Source organism: Dromaius novaehollandiae, chromosome 16 (genome assembly GCF_036370855.1).
Source record: "Dromaius novaehollandiae isolate bDroNov1 chromosome 16, bDroNov1.hap1, whole genome shotgun sequence".
In the NCBI taxonomy this organism is placed as follows: domain Eukaryota; kingdom Metazoa; phylum Chordata; class Aves; order Casuariiformes; family Dromaiidae; genus Dromaius; species Dromaius novaehollandiae.
The window spans coordinates 16,063,477-16,087,624 of record NC_088113.1 but is presented as its reverse complement, the minus strand read 5'-3'; the positions used below and the strand labels follow the sequence as shown (position 1 = coordinate 16,087,624).

At 48.5% G+C, this 24,148-nt stretch overlaps 1 protein-coding gene across 2 annotated transcripts; it reads left to right on the top strand.

The window, feature by feature from the left end:
• Window positions 1–1,522: 1,522 nt before the first annotated feature.
• APCDD1L (APC down-regulated 1 like) lies at window positions 1,523–22,996 on the top strand. 2 transcript variants are annotated; one of them, XM_064521572.1, is made up of 4 exons: window positions 1,523–1,667; window positions 13,080–13,209; window positions 13,960–14,518; window positions 16,350–22,996. In XM_064521572.1, the coding sequence occupies exons 1-4, from the start codon at window positions 1,538–1,540 to the stop codon at window positions 17,112–17,114; spliced, it is 1,584 nt and encodes a 527-aa protein (XP_064377642.1). In that variant the 5' UTR covers window positions 1,523–1,537; the 3' UTR covers window positions 17,115–22,996. The 2 variants fall into 2 exon arrangements, with proteins under 2 accessions (XP_064377642.1, XP_064377643.1); XM_064521573.1 differs by lacking the exon at window positions 1,523–1,667 and adding an exon at window positions 1,693–1,985.
• The last annotated feature ends 1,152 nt before the right edge of the window (window positions 22,997–24,148 follow it).

Below are 24,148 nucleotides of genomic sequence, written 5' to 3'. Positions count from 1 at the left end.
CATCAGCACATTGGAAGCCTTTATAAGTGAAGTATCTTATGGGAAGTGCACATCCGGAAATGGAGTTTGTTGCTAGTAGAAAATTATTTGTATCATAATTTTTCAGTGTTTTAGTGGACTGGATCCAAAAAGAGCATGTCCTGCTTCGTAAAGGTAACGTCTTGCAAAATGTTTTCTTTTTCTCTAGCAACGTTATAGGGCATTTCTCCCTGTGTCTTTTGTAATTTATGTATTCGTAAATGTAGTAAAACCACAGTGACTTGGACTTTTACTGAGAATGACTAGTTTGGGGAATTTGAGAAACAAAAAGATATAAAAACATCAGCTAGAGAAAGGAGTGCCTGCATTACAAATGCACTTTGTTATTTTTATCTTGGCAAGTGTCATTAAACTTTAATTATTTATACACCCATGACAGATAAGTTTGTCCCACTTTGCATTAAAGATGTGAGTTATTTTTGTCAAAGTAATAACATCGCAGCAATGAGGCCTGGCTCCAGCCTTCTGGAACAGCCATAGCTACTCAGCAAGTATGTGAGCACAGAATCAGGCCTCAGGTTTTCCCTCTCATTGCAGTCAGTGGGACCTGGAAAAGGGGTTGCTGCGTTTTTTCTTCCTTAAAGTTTCCCTTCACCCAGAGAAATAGCCAGTTTTGTATGGAAAAGGGTGTCTGCAGAGCCATGGGGTCTCCTGGGGGCATGCGCTAACTTCACTTGTGCCAGTCTCACTTGCAAAAAGTGAACTGAGTTAATTTTTCAGTCCAGAAACACACGCTAAACCTCAGCCTTTAGTGCAGACGCTGGAGTGGGCGTTAGACTATCGGTCGTTGTATCTCGGCCTCTTCCCCTCGCTGCTGCGACAGGGGACCCAGTGCATGGATTAGGAGGACGCGTGTTGCTCCGCTTTGTTCCAAGGGCAGTAGGCGACTGGTTTCGTCTTCAGCCAGCGTTTTGCTCCCTGTTCATTGCTAATCACTGTGACCACGAGGGAAAGCGCTGTTTTGTGGCGGGCACGTTCAGGTGCAGGTCGGCGCCCAAGCCCACGCCGTGGCGGGTCACCACCCCGTCTGTCCGAGGGGCCTGGTGGGACGGCAGGCCCCGAGCAGCCTCCCGGGGCCACCACACCGGGCCCCTCCTGCCAGCCTGGGGTACTCGGGGGCCTCATGGCCGAGTCCCTCCGGGGACACCCAGGGTGTCCCGAGGCGACGAAGCGGCGGGCTCCCGCGGGCTGCAGGGCCTGGGGCGGCCGGGCCGGCGGGAGGCCGCGGCGGGAGGGCCCCTCTGAGGTGGCCGCGGGCATAGCGGTTCTGCCGCCCCGGCCGGATCGCGGCCCAGCCCCGGGGCGCCCGCAGCGGCCTGGCCGTTAACGGGGGTCGGCGCTGAGGGGCGGCCCGCTCCGGCCCCCCCGGCCGCCCGCTGCGCCACTCCGGGCCGCGGCGCCACCCCGGGCCGTGGGCGCCCCCTGGGCGCGGGGCGGCCGCTGCGGCCGGGCCCAGCCGGGGGCCGGGGGGGCCGGGGCGGCCGCGGGGGCTGCTGCGATGCGCGGCCGCGTGTGGGGCGAAGGCGGCGGAGTCTCCACCTCCTCTGGCAGCGGGGACCGGTGGCTGCCAAGCTCCATTAAAACTATCAGCCGTCTGGGGGACGCGCTCCGCGGCGGAGGCGGGTTGGGTGGGTTTCTTTTTTTTTTTTTTCTTTCGTTAATATCTTTTTTCCCCCCTTTTTTTTTTTTTATTTTTTTGCCTGCTGCAAAGCCTGCGGCTGAGCGGGGCGACGGAGCCAGCGCGGCCGCACTCAGCGCGCAGCCGGCGGGGTGCCGCGGCGCAGCGGAGCGGGGCCGGGGCTGGGGCCGGGGCAGCGCCGGGGGCGGCCCATGGCCGCGCCGCCCCGCTGAGCCCCGCGGGCGCCGCCGCTCGCTGCCGCCAGCTCGGCCGGGAAGCAGCGCGCCCGCCATGGCCCGGCGCTGGTGGCTCGCCGCGCTGCTCCTAGGTAGGTGGCACCGGCGGAGGGGAGCGGAGCGGGCGGCGGGCGCAAGGGTCCCCCCCCCCGGGAGCTCCCCGCCGCCTCCCCCTGCCCCCGGCGGAGCGGCGGGAGGGTGCAGGGAGGCTGCAAGGGAGCGCATGGAAATGGCACGGAGCGGGCATGGGAGTTGCACGAGGAGGGTGCATGGAAGTTGCGCGCAGGGCGCAAGCAGGCTGCTCGGCGGGGCCGGGCTGGCTGCGGGGGCAGGCGGCGCCCGGGGCCCCGGCTCCTGGCTCGTTGCCCTGCTTCGCCCTCGCCGGTGCGCGGGCAGCGGCCCCGGGCGTGCTGCGCGGCTGTGCCGCCCCGCGGGGAGTCGCCCCGGGAGCCCCCAGCAGCCGCCCCGGCGCGGGCTGCGCCGCCGTCGCGCCCTCGGGGGAGGCGCGGCCCCTGCAGCGGGGGCGGCCGCCGGGGCCGCTCCCTTCGGCGGGGCGCGTTTCGGAGCCCCCCAGCAGGGTCAGAAGGGAAGGGTCTGGCTGCAGGGGCCGTGGGGAGGACAAAGACAGCTGGGCTGTGGAAAAGTGATTTGTGTTCGGGGCAAAAAGCAGAGGCCAAGAGGCTCCCCCTGCTCAGGCAGTGCGTTTCCCGACGAAGTGCACTGGGGACCCTTGGCCGAGAGTCTGCAGCGCTGAGCAGGAGGAGCAGGTGGGGAGGATGCTCCTGAGGCCACCGAGCAGCCTGGACACTGGAAATCCAGGCACCGTTCTCTGCTGCAGTCTTTCTCTCGCTTCGTTTACTCATCCAGACTTTGAGGGAGAAGGATGTCACCCTGATTCTGGAACTGCGAGGCTGGGTTTGGTGGTCGTTCCTCAAGGAGTGCATGGTGGAGCTATTGCAAGTTACTTGCATTAAGAGTGAAGGACCAGGCTACGGAAGGGAGTCCATGTGCGTTTCTGTAGGGTCACTTCTCAGCTCTCCCGCGCGGTCTTTGCCATGTTGTTGTCCCCCATATATAAGATTTAAACAGGTTGAGAAATATGTACTCTCCCTCTCTATATATTTGCTCAAGTTGCTCTGCTCAGAGATGTTATATTGCGTTACATAAGATTACTCACTTCTAGTTTGAATACTGTTTTCTTAAATCCTCATACATCTTATTTTAGTCCAACCTAATTTAAACCCCGTGCTTGCTTCATCTGATGTCAGTGACAAAATTTCCATTGATTTTGGTAAGAAAAGTTGGACCTTAAAATGTGTATTTAGATAGCTAAGTGAGATCCATGAAAATCAAGGCAAGGTTTGCCAGTAACTTCACTGCGAGCAAGACTGGCATCGTGTCTTTTGCATAGCACTGAGCATCAGCGTGACACTTGCGCATAATTAGTAGTAAAAGCACTTCAGGTAGGTAACTGGATCTGATTTTGGAGCCTCCTTCAGCAAAGAACCACTCATTCTTGGAGAAGTCCTCAGAGACTTGCTGAGTTTTTACCTAGGGTTTCATTAAAGTCTTTGCATTCCAGTAACACCACACTGATATTTTGCATGTGTAGCTTCTCCTAGATGGTTTTAACATAAAAGATCTATTCTTGCTCTCAGTGTTTATTTTTAAGTTTGAAAATTACAGTGTTGCGATAAGATCAGCAGTTGCATTCAATGATGAGATTAGGAAGAGAATCTCATGGATGATACTAAGTTAATTATAGATTTATGTGTGTGTATTTACACATGCATATGTGTATTTACTAATAAATTGACATCATTGTCTTTGGTACAGATGCTTATTTTGGGCAATGTTTACTTAGCTAATTTATTTTTAACACATTGGTATTTTTTATTATTCATTTCTCAGGCTAGCCAAAAAATCAACAACTAATGTATTATACTGGATCTTCTGATTTGGCTGTATTTGTGCTTCCCATAATTACAGCTTAGCCATGCTACAAAGTATATGGATATAGATAAAGACAGGGCTGAGATGTAAAAAAAGCACAAGTGAAAAAAATAAAGTGTGGTTTCTATATTTTCCCCACAAGCACAAATTGTTGAGTAAGGAGATTTTCAAAAGCCAGCAATTGCTATGAAGAAAACCAAAGCTGGAATCCAATGCTAGAGGAGGTTGCATCTGGCAGAACAAAGTTTGGAAAGAGATTTTGCTTTCAGTGGGATCCTGTGTTTCCCCACAACAGAGCATATGTCGTCTATAAAGACAACGCTTTCATGGGTGAGATGCAGTCAGTGCTAAAATGGGTCTCAAAACGAGGAAGCGCCTATGCGGTGCTATTACATGATTCCTTTGGTTTCCTTACTTGTTTAGTAAGGAAGATAAAGCTATGTAAAAAGACAATTCCTAACTGTGTGATTTTAAGACAATGCACCTCAGATTTAATAATGCCACAAAACCGACAGGCAGAAAGCAATCACTTTAATGCGTAACCCATCTTCTGCAGGCTGAGTGCTGCCCGAAACTGAAAATGTAGTGCAGAGACCTGCTCCATCTCTACCAAATTGTATAAGATCAGAGGGTTTAGTAATCTGCAGGCTGGTTTTTTTTCTGTAGGCAGTTAAAAGATCTCATGCACTAAACTGCAAAATTAGGAAATGTCTGTTTCTGTGTATTAGGATAAAAATGCTGCTGTCTGTTTGAAATTGCAAAGCTCCAGATTGTGAAGTGCTAAGAGGGTTGAGATTCATCATCTTTTTTTTTTTTTTGCATTTTAGCAGGGCAATTGCGTGATAATAATGTCCTTCATACTGATGTTTTCTCATTTTCAGTGAGTAGCTTATTAAATCATCATGGTTGGGCTGCAATCGAAACCGAGGAGGCGGCGGTGGAGCTCAGCTCCCGTGGCACCGTCAGGCAGACGTGGGGATGGGTTCGGCGACCGCCCTCAGCTCCCTTACGCTTGGTGCGGGGGTACATAAATCGGCAAAGTCTCACCACTGAGTGTGTGAAGAGATGTGCCTGAGATTTAAGTCTTATTTTTTAAAACAATACTTTAAACTCGAGTGGATCCTAAACCATTACATTTGGTTGACCAGTGAAAAGTCCCCCCGGTTTCTGCTGGGTGATTCGAAGCACTGACAAACGTGTGACGTCTTGGCCTCGTCCACGTCGGTGGCAGAGATCCCTCAGAAATGAGCTTTCACCCCTGTGTTTTAGATCAATTTACACACCAAACTCCCCACAAAACAACCAGATTCACCTTGTTTCCACTCTTACCAAATCCCCAAGTGCTGGACCCTGGCAGGCTGTGGCATTTAAGCATTTTTTCCCCCCCATTGATACAAAAACACAATGGCGCTATGTCTTTAAAGCTTTCCAGAGGAGCTTTTTCCGAGGAAAAAAATAGTTTTCTCAATTAGACTCATTGGAAAAGACTAACGAAAATATAAATGACAGCAAGGTTTTGTGGCAGAGAAATTACGAAGTTCTGTCAGTTTTGAGGAGCGCAAGTCCCGTTATTAGATTATGCAGCATGTAGGTTGAGTGTCAGCTTTGATTTTGGCATCTGTCGGCAATGTTAAGAGAACTGGAACACATCAAAACTTGGCTAATGTTGACAGGCAAAACAGTAGGCTGAAATTTCAGGCTATCTAGAAACCACACCCGGACCCCAAAACACATGTTAAAAGTAACTCAAATTCTGTGCTGGGGCTGAACAAGTAACCTTTTTCCGTGGTCGCTTGGGATCACAGGCTAAACGCGTGTGTGTTTCTGGTGCGGGTTGTGTATCGGATTACCACCTTTCCAGGGAACTTTTTTTGAGGATACCGTCCGCTGTGGCTCTGACCGCCCTTCTCGTCCGCCGCTGCTGGGCTGCGCGGGAGCCAAGGAGCCGCCTGCTTGGATCCTGTTAGCTCCGATTTTTATGATGGTGCACAGTACCGTTGCAGCAGTGCCAGGTGCAGACCTGTCGTGGTAGAGGCTAAACGGAGAGCAAAAGGATGGTTCCTGCTTTAGGGGGTTATCGTCTCATTTCCTGGGCTGGGATTTTCAGCAGCGCTTAGGCAGACCCCCCTGGACTCGCGGTAAGGCGCTCCTTCCCGTCCGTGGCGTTGACGCCGTGTGAGTATTTATGGGCAGTTATCGCGTCCATCGCGCCCTGGCTGTTGCTCGGCCTGGCTGCGCGGACCAGGCTTCTCCATCTCCCCGCGTAACCCCGTCCCTCCACCCCCTCGCCGTGTTTTGTTGTCCTGCTCTCAGCTGCCGCCGGTTCCCGTTGCTCCTTTTGCCTTGGGTAAACGCTATGTTTATGCTAATACCACGTGGTGGGTGGTCCTCTCGGTGCTCGTGGTCTGCGCGAGTGATTCAGATGTTGGAAATGAGGTTGGCATTTTATAGCCAAGCCATTGCCTGATTACCAGTTCCGCTCTTCAAAGCCCTCCAGGAAAAAATATGCTTAGCCATCACTATTAAAAATGGCCATGATAGCCGCTAATAGAGTGTCTCTGCACAGAGGTTTGAGGGAATTGCCAAAACTGCATGGGTGCTCTATGTATTTGAAATGACAGCGTGCCATTAATTTCAAAACCATGTGCAGTATTTTCTAATGAGTTTCCATCTCTTCTGAATTAGGGAAGATAGATGTAATATTTCCCATTCAGTAAGAATATAAATTCCGGTTAGAACGTTTTAACTGAATCATGGTTATTGTTAAGCCTTGGACTGAGTTGATTTGCTTTGGTTTTTGAAGGGAAATGCCTTCCCCCAAGTGTTCTCACCAGTCTCTCACCAGCTAGATATCCAGGAGATTAGAGATCATCTCCTCGTGGTTTCCTATGGCATGAAAATCGAATTTACACTTCCATCAGCGTTCGAGGAAAAAAGCTCTACATTGCCCTTCTTTGCGTCTCCTCCTTTTGCTTTTTGCTTCTGCACTTCGCTGTGCCAGTCTTCTGCAGCAAGACCGGTCACAGTGAGTTGCTGTGGTCCGAACCCGGCTGCACGTTTCAGTGCTTGCCGATGATGAAGAAGAAGGGACGTAACAGTAATCCCGTTAGCTCCTACCGTGCCTGATGAACCATCCCTCTTCCTCCGTCCTCTGCCCTGGAGGTTTGTGTGAACGGGAGGAATTGGTGCAGGGACCCCGTGACGGCCGTGATTTCAGCTCCCAGTGGGACCGTCCCCCTGCACACGCTTGTCCCCTCTCCTGGGACATTGGCTGCAGATCTCCTGGGAAGTTGCACTCGCGCCTGCCGCTGGTGCCGGGATTTCTCCTCACACTTCCCTAGTCCTCTGGCAGCTCTTTTGTGTCTTCCTTGCTTCACTTCATTTGCGTAGCGAGTATCCTGTATCCCTGTATCTCCTTCGTCCCCCTTCGTTCTCCAGATCCAGCATTTATTGTCAGTTTATTCTGTTTGTGGAGAAGGGAATTTTCTGAACAAGGTCATGATCCTGTGTTGTTGATATTATGGGCTCTTTCCTATTTACTGACTTCTCTGAAAGCAGGATCAAGCCCCATCGGCCCATTTACAGGGCTAGGCCTGGTCTTCTTCAAGGTGAACAGCAACTTAGGGCAGTTTTAAGAAGCCATTTTATTGAAACATGGCTTATACTGAAGAAGACCTTTGAGGTGCAGGAGTCCACATCTTTCTTCTCACCTTCCTGACCACAACGCTCTCTCTCTTGCCTCGCGTTCCTGCTGCTGTTTCTTTCCTGAATCTGTAGGCATAATCCTGTGTCCTAGCAGAGACGGGAATTTCCCTGAAGCAGAGCGAGGCTGAGCACAGGGTTCAGCAACTGCTCTCGCTCCTGTGTGGCCCGTCTTGAGTCGGGGCAGCTGGCGTGGATTAGGAGGAACAGTTTACCCAAACTACAGCGTCTTTGCTGGCAGGAGTCGGCCGCTCTGGTAACACAAAGAGCGAGGTGAAGTTTCACCCAGTGGGGTGGCCATGTCTGACTTAAGCCTGGGAATCTGGTTTCTCCGCTTCGTTATGATTGTACTTTTTGACTGTAGTCAAGTGCCTACCATGGTGCGGCAAAGCCACTTTTGATTAAAATATCTAGGTTTTGCTTTGGCAATGATTTCATACTACGAAGTTGCCAGTCAGAGCCAAAAGCTGTGGTGGGATGGACTCTCCTGGACTACAGGAGAAAGAAATGATTCCGTGATTCCAAGAACAAAATATTTACTTTTCTAGTGCTGCAAAAAAACTTTATAGGCAACCCACCATGAGTGCTTCACCATTTTAGTTGTGGACGTGAGACAGATAAGACGATGATCACAGCTTCAGAAGAAAGCTAGGCTAAAGCCGTGTAATGCAGTGTCTGAACCTGTTTTCCAGTGTGCCTGAAGTTACGTGGTGAAAGGATGTTTTGAAAAGCTCTTATGTAGATCCTGAGCTCGTGGGGAGTTTCAGGTCAGCTGAGTTCCCTCTTAGGATGTGCAGGATTTCATACGTGGTTGTGCTCTGTTGTGTACAGAAAACCCAGGGTGATGCTCTGCGGTGAGAGCTAACATATGTAGTACATTGCTTGCCGTCATTAGAAGAATAACTCAGAAACATCCAGTGAATTCAGAGCACTTTGCAAATGGCATGAACTGAGCATCAGGCTGGTAAAACAACTATATGTAATTATACCCATTTTACAGACAAATAAGAGAAGGGATGAATAATAGAAATACTTCTCCAGAAGCCCAAGAGTGCTGCACTGAAAGAGCTGGCATCCTCCCTCTGCCACTTGACCACATTCTGGCTTCAGTTCAGGGAGGCATTACTAATCAGGAAAAATGCTCATGCACTGGCTTAATTTCAAGCGCATGCTGAAGTTTCAGTGAAACCAATTAGAGTTAAGCCTGTGCTTAAGTGCTGTCCTGAACTGGGTTCAGTTTGCAGATAGGCGAAATGTGAAGTTGTGCTGTGATGCAGTTCCCTCCACAGTGGATTATATTTAAGTTGTATAACTTTATAATATTATAATATAAAATGTATCTCTTCCCACAAAATTTTGCCCCTGGGAATTCCTTATTCTGAGTGAATTAAAGTGTGATTAACTTAATCTCAACACAAAAGCAAGAGAAATGGATTTGCTAAATACAAACAATTTCTTTGCTTTTGAAAGAGTGCTTTTTCCTTCAGTGGCTAACCCATTCTGCATGCTCTCAGGAAAGAAGAATGCCAAAGAAAGACTACTTTGCTCCATTAATGAAGTCTCTGTGTTTAAGTATAATTCACTTACGCAGAGTATATTGATATGTTTCTTATCATCCATTTCATTCCAGTCTGAACATTCCTCGCAAAATATCAAAGGTTTTATGTCATCTCTAAATGAAGAAATATGTAATGCTCCATGACTTCAGGCACTGATCTTATCCCTCTAAATGGGTGACTAACTGAAACATTAGAATTATAAATGGAAATAATAAATTCTGGCCATAGGAGGCAATAACATGTAACAGAGTAAGCAGTCCAGCCCCAGAGAAGAGCTGATGTACAGTAACCAATTTGGTGCAAACTGTAATGTGTGCATTTTCTCCTCTATTTATAAAGAAGCAGATGTATGGCTCAACTTTGCTTTTTTCCAGAGTCAATCTGCTTGGAGGAACACAAACAGGATTTGTTTCCAGCAAGGCATACTACAGTATTTCTCTCCTGGTTGGCATTTTTTTCCCTTTAAAAGTGTGAAGTGGGTCTAAATCTGGAGCATGCAGATTGGACCCAGCAGTTGCATAGCACAACCCCAGTGGTAGGTTCTCATTTTCAGGCTTGGCCAATGCCTAGGAATCTTTCACCTTAATTTTAACAAGAATTTACTTTGCGTAGGAATTTCCAGGTCTGCCTTTCTATCATTCGATGCTGAGTCTCGTTTTTCTAAAAATTGCTTGTCCAAATGAGTGTGATGATGAGTATTTGTTGCTGCTGCTGTCTCCGGGCTTGATGCAGCCTTGGGTGATTGCAGTGGGCAGCCTCCATCCCTCGTTACTGGCGCTCCTAATTGCCTGACGTGCTTGTGCAGCCCTGTTGCTTGGAGACTTGGGGCCGGTACTTTGGATGCAACATTCACCAGAAAGCTGGAAAAAAGATCCTGTTTTGTCTAGCTGCTGGGCCGAGGAGCTCTCTGGGAATGCGTGTGGTTCATCAATACAGACAGATAGGATAATGAGTGGGTGGAAGAGAGCACAGTTGGGAATTTTTTTAGATTTTCTTGCAATGAATATGTTAGCCTTGAAGAAGAATTGTGAATAAGTCCTTCCCCTTCTGTCCGAAAACTCTATGAAGCAGTTAATTTGTGCCTCTTTTAAGATGGAGAGAGGAGCTGCTCCGATGTGCCTTGGAAGGGGCCACTTTTTGCTGCTCTTTGAGTAGAAATGTGCCCTAACTAGATTTTAGTCTGAAACTACACTTTTGCAGGGCGAAAGGATGTTTGAATCTGGTGGGGCTGGGCTGGAGCATTTAAGAGAGAAGAGCAGCAACAAAATTTGGACACAGGCCAATAGCTCTTGGTTTGAGGATGCGTCCAGCTTGATGCATTCAGCTAAGTAAGGCAAAATCCCTAGGAATTCCCATCATGTCAAATATTTATATTCTGGATTTCCCCCCCCCCCCTTTCTTTTCCCCCATGGAGTTTTATCCTGATTATAAAAATTCCCATTTTCTATCGGGTATGTTAAAGTCTTATGATTATGTTGCCAAAGTGTCTGTGCTCTAAAATAATGTAGACTTACAGTGTTTTTGCCAAAAGCAGCAATAAGGATTCAGTCCAATACTGAAGCTTCCAGTGCAATAAACACACGCAGAGGCACACATACAGTGCAGTTAGCAAGTTCAGAACTGGGCTATATTTTGTGCTGTTATTTCAGTATAACTGTGGATTAACTGCACTGACACCTCTAGAGTCTGTCTGGGGTAATGAGCAAGAGCAAATTTAGCCCTTATATCCTGTTACCTCTAATACAGATATTTTTTATTCTGCAGTATGCTGTAGGATAATTACTTCATGCATACTTTAAGTGTTTGGATTTTCCTTTAATTGAAGGATCTTAAAAAACTTTGCCTGTATTTAGGCCTCATGATAGGCAGTCAGACAAAACCTGGCTTATTTTGCAGCTGAATAAAGAAATGCATGGGAGTAGGAGATTTCCCCGAGGCCACAGAGCAAAGTCATGGCAAGCTGGGATGGGAGCGCGGAGCCCTCGCTCTGCCGGGGCATCCCTGGAGCAGCCGGCAGCGGATGCTGCAGTTGCCAAATGAAGTGCTCAGCTAATAGCAAAGGGTTTTGTCATTCGATATTGTCCCCTTTTTGTACGAGCACTCAAAAGGGACTCCTTTTTAGGAGGCACTAGCGCAGGCGGTTGTGAAGGGGCTGGCTATTCCTGCTCAGCATGTTAAGCCCTTGAAGATGGTTAAAACAGCGTAATTGTGAGTCTGCTCCAAAAAGACCCCTTCACACCAATAATACATCTTTCCAGCTAGTTTCTGCACTGTGGCGCTTGGTGAGGTAACAAAATCCAGGACCGGTTTCCTAGCCTTTGGGTAGGCTGGCTTCCGTCACCGCTCTGTCGTCCGGGGCTTCGTTTCCCCAGGGCTTGTTCCCTTCGCGCCAGGTCGGGGGTTCAGGGCTCGGGGTCTGAAGGGGCCGGGGGGACGTTTCAGAGGCCCCTTGGGCTGCGCTGTGCGAGGCCCGTGCAGTTCCCCAGTGACTCGAATTTGTGTATCAGAGGTGATGCGGAGCTGCTAGGTCAGTGATAAAATGCCGTTTGAATGGAAATCTCTCTGATCTGCCCCATATTCAGAAGCCTTTGACTCACACAACGGAAGTTATGCACTTGATAGGCAGGCTGGAAAGCAACCTGTGTCCGAACCGTAGGTAGATGGTGAATGAAAGTTGGCTTGAAAATTTCCAGCCCACGACCAGGTAACTTGCAGAGCACAGCAAGAGCGAGTGAACCCCGGCTGGGCCCGCGGACCCCGGCAGCCTGCGCTGCTCTGGGACAGCACCGGCCGAGGGATGGGGCTTTGCCAGATGGGGCGGTTGTACAACAGCAAACAAGTCGGTGGGGTTTCAGGATTTTCACTGAGGGGTCATTTCTTGCTCTCATAGAGAGGCAGATCCCAACTTTCTTGCTGAAGCAAGCTCACGGTGAATGGAACAGAAGTTTGCTCAAGTAAAGAACGAATAACGTATATAAATGTGTGTACATATATATATGTGTATGCAAAGGTCTTCAGGGTTTAGCTGAGTGTTCACACATTCCCTAAGCCAATAACATCCGCTGTTATGGGAAATGAGGTAAGTGACGGAATTACTGTCCTGTGGCAGCGACAGGCAAGGCTGACGTTCCCATGCTGTAATTCAGTAACTGCTTCAACAATAGCTTCGGAGGGAGAACGGGAACAAAGAGCACAGCTTTGTTTGAAGATTTCATCTAAAACGTAGTTGGATTCAGAAGAAACTCAAGCTAGAGAACAGTAAAATAAGTGTTCTGCATCCTTAGCTAAGGCCTTGCTTTCCAGTTAACCCGGCTTGGGTTTCACGCTCTGACTAGGTCTCCTGGTAACGAAACCGAGGGGTTTTGCTAGGCGGTGCGGTGTAAAACGGTTTCTGCGTGTATGAAGCAAGCAAGAAGTGCCAGCGCCGAGCGCTTGGCGGGACCCGGCCGTAGGTCCCTGGCAGGCCTCCGCGGTCCTTCCAGCGCGGGGCCGCTGCTTGCTGCACGCGCCGCCGGGGACCTGGTGCAGCGTGTGACCCCCCCCCCCGGGTGCAGCGTGTGACCCTCCCCCCCGGGTGCAGCGTGTGACCCCGGAGCGGTCGCTGCCGTCGCAGCACCAGCCCCGGGGACTGCTCCGGGCCGGAACGCGGCCTCCGATCTGCTCTCTGGAGCCAGCCGCATGCCCAGCGCCGCTCGTTCGGGGGACGCAAGGAGCTCTGGAGGAGCGGGGCGGCCGGGCGCGCAGCAGGCCCTGGCTGCGAGCGGGTGCCCGGCGGCAGCAGGCGCTTGGCCTTCGGCGGGGGGGGCTTCAGGGGGCTTCGGTCCCCCCGGTAAAGGGTTGAACCCAGCGGCGAGAGGCAGCCGTGGCCCTCCGGGGAGGCGGGAGGGAGCCGCTGGCGGCGGAGCCTCGGCTGCCCCCGCGGCTGACGGTCTTTTCCCTCTCCCACTCCCCCCCCCCCCCCCCCCCGCGCAGCCTGCGCGGCCGCGGAGGCGCCGCTGCGCTGGGAGCCGCGGTGCCGGCAGCAGCTGCGCCACCTGCAGGACGGCGCCAGGATCGCGGCGCGGCTGCCGCCCCGCCTGGAGGGGCACTGGGTCTCCACCGGGTAAGGCACCCCCGGGCACCCCCCCTCCCGGGCACCCCCCCCCCGGGCACGGGGCACCCCCGTGGGCATCCTCTGGGCACCCCCGGTATGGCGTCCCCCCGGGTGTGGGGCACCCCTGGGCAAAGCACCCCCAGACACCCCCCTGGGCGAGGCACCCCCGTGGGCATCCTCTGGGCACCCCTGGGTATGGCACCCCCGGGCACAGGGCACCCCCCTGGGCGAGGCACCCCCCTGGGCATCCTCTGGGCACCCCTGGGTACAGGGCACCCCCGGGCACCTTCATGGGCACCCGCGGGCACCCCTGAGTCAGGCACCCCACGCACCAGCGTGCACCTTCCTGGAGAAAGCGGTGAGCTGAGCGGGGGGAAGAGCCCGTCCTGGTCCCCTGGTGCCTTTCCAGCCTCTGCTTGTGCCCGTCAGGGTGCCGCTGAGGAGCGTGCCCTCCTCCCCATCCGCCCCCCCGGCTCGCCCTCCTCCCCCCCCATCCCAGGCAGTGCCGCTCCCTCCCGGGGATGTGCTGCCAAGTGTAAAACATTGCACCAAAAAGCCCTGCGCGGCACCGTCGCGTTTCGCTCGCCGGTGCCCGAATCTCAAAGCCGCCCGAGGTCAGAGCTGGGTGCTGCCCCCCCCGCTGCGCCTGCCCTGCAGGGGTGCCCAGAGCCCCCCGGCACACCCGTGCTGGCTGCAGGGATGTCCGCGGGGCAGACCCCGCTCCCACCGCGCGGCTGAGGATGCTGCCTTGGTCCCCAGGTGCGAGGTGCGGCCGGGCCCCGAGTTCCTCACCAGGTCCTACCTCTTCTACTCCAACCGCCTCTTCAAGGCCCACCAGTTCTACTACTGGGACCCCGCCTGCCGCGAGCCCTCCTACTCGCTCGTCATCAAGGGCAAGCTGCGGCTGCGCCAGGCCTCCTGGATCACCCGCGGCGCCACCGAGGCCGACTACCACCTGCACAAGGTGGGCATCGTTTTCCACAGCCGGCGCGCCATGCAGGAGGTGGCCGCCTGGATCAACCAGACGTCGGGAGCGGGCTGCAGCGGCTTCCTGCCCCCGGGGCGCAGCTGGGCCCCCGGCGCGCTCTACGAACTGCTGAGCGCCAAGACGGAGCGCGACTGCACCGCCGCGCTGGGCTTCGCCATGCACGAGCTCAGCCTCGTGCGGGTGGAGAAGCACCACCAAGCCCTGCCGCAGCCCCCGCAGCGCGGCAGCCGGCTCGTGGAGGAGCTCTACCTGGGGGACATTCACACCGAGTGGGTGGAGAGGCTCCACTACCGGCCGACCGGTTACCAGCGGCCTCTGCAGAACGCCGTGGTGAGAACGATGCTCTTTTCTTTTTCTTTTTTTTTTTTTTTTGGTAAGAATGGTGATTTTATGGTAAAAGTGGTGCTTTTATGGGGACCATATTGCAAAGAGAAGCACAGCTCACCCCTAGGAAATGCAGAGCCTGCACCAAAGTCGGTGAAAGCACTGGCCTGTGCTGTGTTAGGGGCTGCACGCTCAGATGTCTTGCATCCCTCTCGTTTTTTTCTTTGTCGTGTCCTTCAGGCTTAGAGAGGAGTGAGGAAGCCAGCAGCTCCTATTAAATCATTATTCCTCAATGTAATGCCATTAGGAGAGGAAGTTGCCCTGAATACAATTATGCTGTTATGCAGAAATCAGACTTTCACTTTGACGTGTATGAAACTGAGCGAGAGACTTGGTTGCTCTTTAATTTTTTTCTTTTGCCAGCAGGTTGGTTGATTTGCAGAAAAACATATTTTTATTTGAATCTTAATTGATCAATTGGGAGATGATTGAGTAGTGAGATAGGGTGAAAACCTCTGTGAACATTAGCAGAGGGAACAGAACTACATGGAAAAACTTTTGGGGGGCAGCTTTTGGGGGTAACATTTCCACCCCCCGAACTACACCAGCTGAACTGCAAAAGAGCAAAAAAAACCCACAGAGCAAAGCCTCTCTCCCTCTCAAAAATAACTTTCTCAGATTGGTTAAACTTATGTTATCTTGGGCCAAAACCATATATATGAGCAAAACCAGATGGTAAACATAAACACTTTTAAAAGTTAATTTAAAACCAAACCTAAAGATACTGAAATTCACTCTCTGGATCTGGCACTGTAATTAATCAGCTCACAGCTCTCCCATGTACCAGCGCATGATGTCACCCCTTGGCGATAATTAGAAGCTGCCATACATTAGAAATAACTTCACACGACTGGGTTAAGCGAGTAAGATTTTTGGCTTCATGACTATGGCGATAATTTTATTGGGCAGAGGGTTTTTGTTTTGTTTTCTTTTCTTTTTATTACTTAGCCATTTGCCTGCACTAGTACGAGAAGTTACACAGCTATGTTAGGAATTGTTTTTTAGCACACTTAAAGAAAATATCACTCTTACTCCCTTAAATCTATATCTGTTTTAAAGAAACCCATTCTCCCCAAATTACCTTTCATTATCAAAGAATTTCCTGTCTAAGGAGAGCATATGTATTTGCCAGCTTCTGGGATTATTTAGTCGTACTGTACTGTGTACTGTCAGCACTCATTAACGTGACAGTAGCAGGAAAGCAAGCTGAAAATGTCTAAATTACAGTAGACTCCAATCAACTTGCATGTAAATTACCCACCCTACAGTTAACTACCGAGTTATTTAACCTTGCCGCGTACGACAGTTCAGTCAAGATTAGCTCTTATTCTGGAAAATGATACAGTGTTCGAACCCTGGTTATTTAAAAATAAATCAGTTGTGATATATGAAATACAAGAAAAAGTTCCCAGCTAGACAAAAAAAGTCTTCTGGCATTTGATCAGCCGCAGGACTGCTTTGGCTCAGCGCGCGGTACAAAGCCCAGGCAGGGAACCAGAGGTCGGGTCCTGGTTCTGCAGAGGTTTTTCCTCTCCACCTCCAAGGCGATGTCTGTCCTGGCGCTTAGCGCGAGCGTGCTGCGTCCTCCCAGCACACCCAGGGTGGCAAAGGTCCCGGGCGGCTCCTTCTCTCGCTCAGTCTGCTCGGATGTCTTGGGCCAGGTTCATTGCCGATGGACACCCCGGTGTGGGAGAGGGCCATCTGAGCCTTTTAAAATACTCTGAATATCCACTTTTGCATATCCACTTACGAAAATACTATTTTTTGCCTCCTGCAGCACCACGTGCATCCTTGCCCAGCCTGTGGGATTATATACAGAGCTGATGAACACCATCCGCCCATATTGCCCCTGAGAGCCGAGCTGCCGATGCAGCTGAGCGGCAGCTGGGTGAGCACCCACTGCGAGGTCCGGCCTGCTGTGCTTTTCCTAACCAGGTACTTCATATTTCACGGTAGCAATCACACCTGGGAAGGTTATTACTATCACTACTCCGACCCCCTCTGCAAGCAGCCGACTTTCACCATCTACGCGTCCGGGCATTACACCCAAGGCATCCCCTCCTCCAAAGTGAGAGGCGGCACCGAACTGGCTTTTAAAGTCACCCAGGCTCGGGTGACGCCGATGGACCAGGTGACGGTGATGATGCTCAACTCCTCGGAGCCGGGAAGCTGCGGGCTGACAAACTCCTGGCGCGCAGGGATGGAGCAGGATATAACTCCCACAAATGGATGTTTGGCTTTGGGCATCAAGCTGCCCCACACCGAGTATGAACTTTTCAAAACAGAGCAAGACGCCAAAGACCGCAGCTTGCTGTTCATTGGCGAAAGGCCCACGGATGGATCCAGCCCCGACCGTCCAGACAAGCGACCCACGTCGTATCAGGCACCTCTGATTCAGTGTGCTGGGGCGTCGGAGGAATTCTCTAACTATGTTAGTCTGAAATACTTGGGAAAACAGGATGCTAATGGGAATGAAGCACTAAAACCTTTGTCTGTGGCCTTTTTATTGTTTATAGCACTGCAGTTTTTAAGATGGGACTAGCTATCTATTCAGGTACGGCACAGAATTCAGATAGTCCTGGTGCTAGGATGATTTTATATCCTTCAAATGAGCACATCTGGAATCAGTTTTACTTAGATTTGGAAATACTTTAAAAAAAAGCAGTGAACAAAGCCAAGAAGCCAGGAAGATATGCCTGACTATATACTGTTTGTCCTGTGGCTTTATTGCCTAATCTTCCCTCTTCTCTGCCTACAAATCTAACGTAGTGACATGGATGCATTGCACATTGCAATAGATAATTTAGCAATAAGAGAGGAAAAAAAGAGCTACATCAATTAGAATTGCAGCTTTGAGCTTTTGACACTGCTAAGATATAATCAAGAGCCTGATTCAGATGTAATTCAAACATCCAAAGTGTTGGCTGATGAGTTTCTTTGAGGTTAAGTTCCCTCCCATCATACTCCTCATTGCTGTTCTTGCAAATTTAGACCTGCAGTGTCAGTCAGCCATAGATAGTCAGCAAGTGCTCCTGATAAGGGCGTTGTTAATCATTCCTTGCTCAGTTTATAGACTTTTCCTGCAGTTTCCATGTATATGTACACAGACAGAGATGCAATGTACAGTTTTCCACTAAGGTATGTGAAAAAGCAGCCCTCCCTGAACGTTACCTGGACAGACTGCTGTGCCTGGCCTTGGTCAGATTGGAAGGTGCAGTAAATGGAAAAGGCCTCTGTGCCCAACTACTCCCAACCTTCAGCTTCACACAGCTGCAGGCACTGCATCCGTGTCGCATTATTCTGGCCTTTCCCGTCACTCGCACTGGCCCGCACTTTGGGAAGGCAGCAGCAGCCACCACATTACTGCCGCCCTTGTCCAGCCGGCAAAGGACCGCGAGGCAGTTGGCAGCTCCTGCTCATCACGTATCTCGCAGAGCCAGAGATCACTTACAGTGCCAGCCTTCTCAGACCATGTATTTTCACTGTCTCGTCTTTAGTAAGTGTTCTGGCGCACAGATCATTAATCTAGCTCTCAATCCAGCCACATTCATGTAAGGATGTTTCATAAATTTGCTGCTAGTGAACAAGGTGTTGAGGAAATACTCTGATCAGGTAGCACATCAGGTCAGGCTGATTTCTAGTGACTAGAAGGACAAAGTAAGAAATTATATTCCCTTGTCTGCTGCAGCTAAGAAGCATATAACTTACTTGCAGGAGACCTCCTCCCAGTAGCTAAATCCTCTCCAAATAAGCCTATATATTTTACTCGCAAAGGATATTTTGTTAAACCAGCTATGCAATAGCTACCTTCTTAATGCTGTATTTACAAACCTGCAGCTTGTACTTAGCTAATTTATGGGTTTTATAACATAGAAATACTTTTGGGGTATCTGTACATGAACAAATAATTCAAATGAGATGCTTATTAAATGCATACAATTGTGATATAAATGTTGTCAGAATATTCGCATGTTCCAGACATGGTAAAATATTAGTCATGCACATAAACATTTATGCTTCTAAGAGGATACACAAAAAAGCTAAGCTTGGCTAACTCACCTTAGGTGCCCTCTGCAATCAACAGAGAGAGAGAGAGACTTCTCCAGGCATCAGGTCAGCAGGCAAAATCAGTCTCCTGCCTCCTGGTCCTCTTTCTTCACTCACCATAGCAAAAACTTTTGCAGGTAAAGCACACCTGCGAAATATCTCCCACGGTTTCTAAGGGTTGCTGTGTTTCATTGCCTGCTATTGCATGGAGAGCCACAGGCAAATGTTTAAAGAACTGGAAGTGATTATTAACCATCTACTGCACTCACCTCCTTTGGGGCCTGGCAGCAGGTGCTCTACCCACCCACCCTGGCAAAGCCAACACTAACCAGCCAATTTGGAGGACACCCAGAAGGGTCCCTTTCTCCTGTGGCTTGAGAATTAAAGTTTATCTCAGCATGTGGAGTCTTCTTTGCAAGGTCCCTGTTAAAATACTGTGAAGCAAGGGAAAGCCCTGGGTAGCGTAGCTGGATCTCATACGACCCATAGAGCTGTCTCCAGGATAGTCACTTGTTACAGCCTAGACAGAAGGCTGCTGCTATTCAAATCAGCAGGGCAACATGCTCAGGACCCAAAGATGTCCATGGTAAAAGTAGGGAACTAAGCTACGCTCCTTCCCTGTGAACACCTCATGCAGAGCCTTTTTGTCCTCTCTTAAATATACTTACCCCACTTAAGTATACTTCTGAAAGAAAGGGAAGAAAAAAACAAAGCCATGGAAAAGCTATTTGCATAAATACCATAATTTTTATTGTTCTGTTCACAGTTTTTGGGAAAACATTCCTAAATTGCACAGTTACTCTCTTAAGAATATGTGCCTTTTCTCAATTTGAATTTGCCTGGCTTGGATGTCCAGACAGTGGTTCCTGTGTTGTGCTTTTCAAGATCAGAGGGAGCTGCCATGTTGGGTATTTTCTCCCCGTGAAGATACTTCTGCATTGTAATCAAGACACTTCTCAATCTTAGTTGGATAAATTCAGCCAAGTGAACTCTCTCTCTAACGCTCTCTAAGGCATTTTCACACTCCACCAGTGATCTTTTGATTCTTTTTTGCATCCATTCCAATTATTCAGCTTCTCTTTTAAAATGTAAATATCCAAATCACATCCAAAATTCCCAAGTCTCACAGCTGAGACATCTACAGAAGTATAATCACTGGTAATGATAATTCAAAACATGAACGTGTTCTTACTCATTAGTCTTTTGCCCTGGGAAAAGCTGCACTGGGAGCTTGGGGGAGGGGGGGTTCCTTGCTCTGGTCCAGGGTATGGCTATTTTTGTCATGTGCACATTTTATCAGTAGCTATTTTGTAAGTATTTTCACCAGTGATGTGGAACTACTGAATTATCTTGGGTCCCAGCAGACTCCTTCTGTGAGCATCCCCATTTCATTGCGGATCTCTTTGAATGACCACTTTTGAGATACGTGATTATCACAGAAGCCCAAGCTTTGCAGGGGTCCAGATATACTCAATGTAATGTAATCCTAAAGAACATAAAATTGAAAAAAATGATGCTAGAATGAAATGACTTGCATTATGCACATCCATCACCATTCATCATCTTTTCCATTCCCTTGGTCGGGCGGGTGTCAGGCAAGCTGAGCGCTTCACCCAGGTCATCCTGTCCTCTTGGCCATTCTCATCAGCAGGTCAGAGACTGCCTCAGGCATCTCCCTTAGAAGTATTAATTCAAGTTTTCTAGCCCTACTGAATTTAAAAACGTTTATTTTTGAATATTAAGCAATGCTAATCAGTGACATCACCTTTCCAGTCTCTTATATCATCTTTTGCAGTTTTGCCATGTGCATGTAGTAATGGTCCTTATCCTACCACAGATTTCCCCCTGTAATTCACCTATTTATCACCCTCTCCAAGCACTCCAACATACACATTTTTCTTCTCCTTTGGCTATTGCTTTCCTTATTAATTTTCTACACTTCATAACTCTCATTTTCTGTTGATTGCTATTTCCCTTATGTTTTTTATTACTTTACATCTAATTTTCCCTTCATTTCATCACTGAACGAGGATAGACTTTTAGCCAAAGTTGTCCCCTTTCTTGATAGCAGAAGTTGTTTTTTTGGCCATTTAATACCTTTCTCTTAGAAAACTGCCAATTCTAATTCACAGCTTTCCATCCAATTTCTTATTCACTATCAGATTTGATATGAAGTTTGTTCAGCTGTGGCCTTTTGAAACACCAGTTACATATATTAATACAGTATGGCTGTATGCATACCTCAAATGCAATCAGGATTCCACAGTAACCACCAGCTTCTAGTTCTGTCATTAATTTATCTTTATCTGACATAACTGAGAGAAAACAGAAAGCCTTCGTGTTACATGTGTAACACTGCATTAGAAAAACAGATCTAGGACATAAGCAACAAACATTAAAGCTGACTACTGGTTTCCTTTCAACTATGAAACAACTAAATACCTTTTTATCGCATCTATGAAGAAAAATCAAGAAAACAGACAGACAGGCAGGAAAGAATCAGCTGAAAGTTGACATAAACAGGCACGTGTCACTTGGAAACTCTTCCCCTTCAGTTGCAATATAATACTTTTCGGAAGTTTAGGGTTTTTTTTAAACCCCCAAAGCACAGAAAAAAAATATAATTTTCAAACATTGTGAATACATTATTAGCTTCCTGCTGTGACTGAGCATGTAAGCCTTTTGCACCTTCTTCAATATCATAAGCTACTCAGCCTTTGCAATCTTGTACTTCTCTAACAGGCATGGGCATTTTAATCATGGGCTGAGTTAGCTGGACAAACTCAATCTGATCTCCTCTTCAACAGTTCAATTAAATTACTTGTTCTTCCAATTAGCCATCTTCATGGCCCGTATGTTTAAAATGCCTTAGGATGTATTTTGCATCCTAAATTTCCCAAACAATTCCTAAACTTAAATAAAACACAAAAAATAAGTTTAAAAACACTTTTATCTAAATTGTTATCGTAGAGGGATTCATCTGAAACACTATGCTGAATATAAAAACATGTAATTGACTTCAAACACCAAAATAACAGACACCATGGTTTGCATGGCTTTCGCTATAATCCTAGGGAGAAAATTTTAGAAATCAGTGCAGTGCCAAAGGTGTACCTTGCATTTGAGGTTAAAAAAAGCCCAGGCGAGTTTAGAGCAGGCAGAGTGGGGCATTGCTTGTGGCTCTCCCACACGTCAGGTGAGCGTCCTGGCTCCTGCGCTATGGGGCAGGTCCTCCACTGCTTTAGGGGGAAGCAAAAAAAGTCATGTTGGGCCTGAGAAAGAGCATGACTTTGTGAGTAAAGCACTGCACAAGAGCTCTGGTGCCACAGGACGCCTGTTGTTCAATGTTGTGCAATCTCTGCAAATTTCCACGCTGGATTTGGCTGCAGCCTGGCAGGGAGAGGTGCCAGACGAGGGTCGGCGCATGGCGCACACACAGCAGCAGCACAGAAAAGCTGGAGAGACAGAAAGGAGGCGCCTGGCATGACGCATTGCTCCAAACTCTCCCGAGAGTGAAGAGAAAGAAGGAACAAATTTGGTCAGGTAGGAAGCAGAAAGGTGACTTGTTACCTAGGATGGGAAAAGGTGCCTGGGACTAGAATTAGACACGAGGAGGGACCGGTCCAACAAGCAGCTGGGGCACAGCCAGGGAAAAGTCACACAGGCCAATGTCTGGGAAGGAGACAGGGAAGAGCAACATTGGAAAAGCAGCCATAGGAATAAGGAGACTGAGATGGAAAGTAATTAGGCAGCAAAGAAATGCCATTTAAATACGGTAGGCTGAGCCTCAGTTTCTTTGCCAAGGTGCAGTGCTGGAAGAGGGAAGACTTGGACTGACCAGAAGAGCCCAAGAAGCAAAGCGGGGGCGTGACAGCTCAGGCAGAACAGATCAGTAAAGAAACTGAGCAGGAGAGCGTGTGGCCTTCACAGAAACTCTTTTGGGCTCTGAACTGAAGCAAAAACTCCTGGCTTCAATCATGCTTCTTGGTGGCCTCCCAGCAAAACGCGAAAACAGAAGTTGCTGCTTACCACTACATCAGATACTCACCAGTATATCAGGTCGAGAATGGGCATCCATGCAAGGACATAACCCATTCAACCCTGACACACACATGGGTTACCTGCAGCATTGTGATGCCATTTTTGAAGTTCACTTTTTAAAAAACCTAAATATGCAAAGCCTAAGAGCACATACTGGATTATGCAAGGTCAGGCTCACAGAAGTTGGGCACCTTCGGGGCAGCCTTAGCTTACTTAGATACTGCAATGTATTCAGACAACGTGGCCAAATTAGTGCACGGGCAAACTTGGTTTTGCCATTTCCTAACTTCCGAGTGCTGGACTTTGTACTGCCTTAATAAAGCTCTTTTAAAAGTAGTTGTGTATGGATAATTGCGTGTGGGAATTCTGCCAACCTAAACATGAGGGATTCAGGAGGTTTTTCTAATCTTGTGAGTTTGTCCACTGAAAGAAAAGATTTGATAAAAAAAACCCCCGAAAGTATAGCTAAATTGGGAACAATACTTTACTGCACACTGTTCTTCAGTTCTTCATAGACACTTCGAAAGCTTGAAAAAGATCACAAAATTAGGAACTTACTTAATAAGAATGAAATGTACTGATGCAGAAACATAAACAGAAATGCCAGATGTATAATGTCAGCTTGTAATATACAATTTCCATTAATTCTTCTTAATTCATTTGTTTTCTTAACTTCTTTTGTTTGGCCATCTGGAAAAGGCCCTTTTCTACTGACAGATCATAGCAGAAAAGATCCAAAGTTCAAGTCTGTTTCAAGGAAAAGCAGCCTTGTTTTTGCACTCAAGAGTTCTTTCTTGTAGGTCTCATTCATGCAGAAGCCTCGGGATAAACTTAGGCCTAAACTGGGAGGCAGCAAGATCTACATGCAAGTTTAGTAGTTTTCAGAGTTTTGCTCTTGAAAGAAAAAATCTGAAAGCTGTTCTGTAAAAGGAAAGGAAATCACAGGAAACAATGGAGTTAATGATAAGCATATAATCATTTCAGAAGTGTGTAAATGCATGCTTATTATAATGTTACATGTAAGATTTTTGGCTGGCTCTCACTTGTGTTATTTTAAAAAACAACCTACATTTATCCAGTAAGAAAAATCAACCCATTAATAAAACAAACAAACTTTATAGTTAAGCAGTTTTGAGTAGTGGAAACACACAATTGCTTTGTTCTTTGAAGCTAATCAAAACAAAATTCAAAAACAGTACAATGAACAGTGTCACTTTTGCATTGACACCCATTAGATAAAGTGATAAAGTACACATGAAGTTGTCAGCATAACATAAAGAAACCTTAACTGGACGTGGTCAAAGGATCTGCATCGCCCTGCTTTAACAATAAATCCCTCTATTTATATAGCAGTAACAGATGATTTATACCAGCACTATATTCTGTTGTCATCTTTTAATCAATTCAGTCTACAGACCAGCTAGGTTTCACTCTGTGTGAACAAGCAGCCTCACTCAGTAGTTGCTTTTCTTTCTAAAATGCCTAAAT

What these genes read in the sequence shown, in the direction of transcription:
- APCDD1L (XM_064521572.1), top strand. Translation starts at nt 1,538, where the DNA reads ATGCGCGGCCGCGTGTGGGGCGAAGGCGGCGGAGTCTCCACCTCCTCT. An exon ending in CCGCGGCGGAGGCGGGTTGG is followed by an intron (nt 1,668 to 13,079) that starts GTGGGTTTCTTT and finishes CCCCCCGCGCAG; the next exon opens with CCTGCGCGGCCGCGGAGGCG. An exon ending in GGCCTCTGCAGAACGCCGTG is followed by an intron (nt 14,519 to 16,349) that starts GTGAGAACGATG and finishes TGCCTCCTGCAG; the next exon opens with CACCACGTGCATCCTTGCCC.